Source organism: Thunnus thynnus, chromosome 7, assembly GCF_963924715.1.
Source record: "Thunnus thynnus chromosome 7, fThuThy2.1, whole genome shotgun sequence".
NCBI classification, from domain to species: domain Eukaryota; kingdom Metazoa; phylum Chordata; class Actinopteri; order Scombriformes; family Scombridae; genus Thunnus; species Thunnus thynnus.
The window spans coordinates 30,240,029-30,243,522 of record NC_089523.1 but is presented as its reverse complement, the minus strand read 5'-3'; the positions used below and the strand labels follow the sequence as shown (position 1 = coordinate 30,243,522).

Below are 3,494 nucleotides of genomic sequence, written 5' to 3'. Positions count from 1 at the left end.
TTCACTGTTACTGAAGTTATTACAGTTGTGTTTAATATCTTATTAAAACACTGTTCAACCTTTATATTTTGTTTTTACAGCCTCTTATCGACATCTTACGTGTAACACAAAGAATAAAAAAAACACATCAAGACAAGCAGGCGTATTTTGTAAGGAAACTTTTATGTGTGCTTTGTGAAACTCACTTATCATTAGACAGAAGGCGTTGTAGTTTCCAGTACAGCAGATAAGGTTTGATATTAAAGAGTACAAAAAAAGGAAAATCACAATTCCAGAGTTCATTTCTCTCCAACCTCTGCATGGGAAAAAAAAAGAGAAAGAAAAAAAAAAGAAACAAGCCATTTGGTCCGATTCTTTTCTTCTCAGTTCCTTCCCTGTCTGTCTGTCCCTCCCTCTGTCTCCCCCTTCCTCCCCTCCCCTCCCCCCCCTGCAACAACCAACAAACACTGGAGAAATCTGTTATCTATTTCTGGTTCTCAGAAAGTTTCAAATCGATGCCCACGTTTTTCCCAAGAACTCAGATATTGAACACGTGATTGCATAGATTTTTTTTTTTTTTTTTTTTACAGAGCAATTTCCTTTTTTTTTTTTTAAAGTTTTTATTTGCACATAATGGAATGTTTACATAAAGACCCCTCCTCGACTTTTCCCTTCCCTCCTTCCTTAGTAAATTTTCTTTCCCTTGTCTATAATGCAGACAAATGAGGGGATGGAGGGATTGGGAAGAGAGGAGGAGAGGGAGTGGGGGAGAGAGAGGTAGGGAGAGAATAAGAGAGAGAGAGAGAGAGAGAGAGAGAGTGGGACAGGGCTGTAGCCACCAACAGGCACATTTATTTTTCATTACTTCCACTTCCATTGTAAAAGTCAAAGGTACCTTTACAATCCAGGAAGAGAAAACCTTCATTCGGCCAATCAAATGCATCCATGACATGACGTGTATATGTCTGCGTATGTGTGCGTCTTCAGGAATATAAAAAAATGAACTAACTTTGACTACTGCAGTCTTATCTATTATATAAATGTATACTTTTTTTTGTATTTAAATATGCACCTGATGCCCGCCCCAGAAGGATAATAGTTTCACAGAAGCAGATATTTATGAATAATAATGTTGTGGCCTGGATTTATACAGGAGAAGGCCTTTAGGTTCACTAGCATCAAGCTAATGGCTACCGATTCTTTCCGTTGCTAAAAGGAAAAACAAGATCAAACCTTTCCACTGGTGAAACTGCGCTCTCTGCGTCACAATCATTGGCATGTTTTATTATTTTTTATTTTTAATAAATGTCACTCTACTTTTGCCCGACTGGAAAGCCTGCGATCGATGATTCTCAACGACTGGGACTCTGTGTGTGTGTCTCATTCTTCGCACTGAAAAAATAAGTATGTACAGCGCTGAGCCCCGCCCTTCCACCCGCACTAACCCCCCCCACCCCCCAATCCCTACCCGACCCCCCCCCACCACCCACCTGCTCCAGAAAATAAACAAAAAAAAAAAAAAAAAAAAAAAAAAAAAAAGAAATAAACAAAGACAGGAAGAGGAAAAGAGCTGAGGTTAGACAGGTCACCTTATCCAGCAACACGGGAATTATGGGTAAATATGTCATTTTATCTCTGGTTGGTCAACACCTTCCCCCTCCCCCAACCCCCGACCCCGCAGCATATAACTGTATCTCTCTAGTATCTAATACACAAACATCGCCAGTCGGCACGTCAACACCACCCCCTCCCCTCCCCTCCCCTCCCCTCCCCTCCCCCGCTGCGCGTTTCGACACCCTGAACCCCCCTGGCAAGAAGAAAAAAATTATAATAAAATAAACAAAAAAATAGCATAAGTATCAGATTAGCTTGTGCCCCCCCTCCCCCCCACCCCGCCCCCATTCCTTGTCCCTCCCCTGTTTGACCCCCCAAAGGCAGAGAGGGTGAAGTTAAAGACCCGCACTACAGAGCAACTGTTTCCTGTCTCACAGCTGCCCCTGGATATGCCCGTTCTTCTTATATACCTTTACGACAAATTAACCTTGATTACTCTCGATTTTTAAAGTGATAAAGGAACTGGAAAACATTCAGCACAGGCCAAATCTAACTACAGTTCAATCAACAAGCTCAAAGAGTCTTAAATTTTTTTTTTCTGATGATGATTTCTAAACCGGCACACGCAGGGGCACCTCACAACCACCACTCAAATTCTTCCAAATGCTCGCCTCCTGCCGCTACGTAAAAGCGCAGGAGACCTCTCTACCTCCCTCCCCCCTCTTCCTCCTCTCCCTCACTTCCTCATCTGTCCAACCCTCCTCTTCCTCTCAGCTCCCTCTACAGGTCGCTCTCTCCGTACAGGGCAGTGGAGAAGGACATGTAGTCGAGGGCTCCGGGGGTGCCGTCGGGCCCCGTGTACGGCGCCATTCGGGCGATGCAGTACTCCGCCTGGTCGGGGGGTAGTTCTCTCCTCAGCTCCTCAGCAGTGATGAAGTTCTGATGGAGACAGAGAGGATGGTACTTAACTTCCTGCTTCATCTGACAAGATTCATTCTTAAAGGACCGATTCAAAAAAATGGTGGAAACTACACACACCTTATCCCCGGCCAGGATCTTGAAGGAGGCGATGACCTGGTCCGCGGTGTCCGTGTCGGTCGTTTCCCTGGACATGAAGTCGATGAAGGCCTGGAAGGTGACTGCGCCGCTGTTGTTGGGGTCGACTATGCCCATGATGCGAGCGAACTCAGCATCACCCTGGCAACCGAAAAAACAACAGGTTAACCCGGGGAGACGGCACTTTGTACACACGCGCGCACACACACACACACACACACACACACACAGAGAGTCAGGAGGAAACTACAGGTGTGTAAAACATCAGGATCACCATGACATACACTCACTCACTGGATCCAAACCCAGTAATAATGAAGAAGGTGGTCCTGATAAGCTGTTTTTCACACTACTATACATGCATTCATAGATATAAAATGATCTCTAGTGAACACAGACAGATGAGAGCACTGACGACAAACATTTATATAAATTGAAATAGATGACGAATCACATTTTCTTTCAGTTACTGGGGCAGAAAAGTGCAGAAAGTACAAAAGCGACACAGAAATGTGACAAAAATCAGACGAGCAGTGTTAGAAACAGAGAGAGAGAGCAGGTTGTCTGCAGGTCAGAGTTAAGACTTTACACTTTATAACACAGAAATATACTTTAAACTTTAAACAAGGTCATCAAAGTGATGTTTTCTATCATTAAAAATAGCCTATTATACATGTGCCAATACTGAGTTTCGATACTGATGCCTAAACAATACATTTTCAATATCTTACATTGAGGAAAATAAAACTACTGGTATTTCTCTACAAAACCTTAATGCATCACAAGAACTATACCTGAAAACATACTGTCTTACATGACCATAATAATAATAATAATATAGTTGAAATGAGGTAATATCTGATCACAGCAAAGTGTAAGAATGACCAACTTTCAGGACTAGTTTG

General features: G+C 43.0%; 1 protein-coding gene across 4 annotated transcripts in view; it reads right to left on the bottom strand.

Moving 5' to 3' along the window:
- Positions 1 to 143: 143 nt before the first annotated feature.
- actn4 (actinin, alpha 4) overlaps positions 144 to 3,494 on the bottom strand; it is a 58,143-nt gene continuing 54,792 nt past the window's right edge. For 2 of the 4 annotated variants that reach the window (XM_067595466.1, XM_067595467.1), the window contains exons 21-22: positions 2,572 to 2,730; positions 144 to 2,472 (exon numbers count right to left, since the gene is read on the bottom strand). In XM_067595466.1, the coding sequence (XP_067451567.1) occupies positions 2,314 to 2,472; positions 2,572 to 2,730 (318 nt within the window). In that variant the 3' untranslated portion in view covers positions 144 to 2,313. Of the gene's footprint in view, positions 2,731 to 3,494 lie in introns of all 4 variants that reach the window. The other 2 variants (XM_067595463.1, XM_067595465.1) reach the window with 1 other exon arrangement.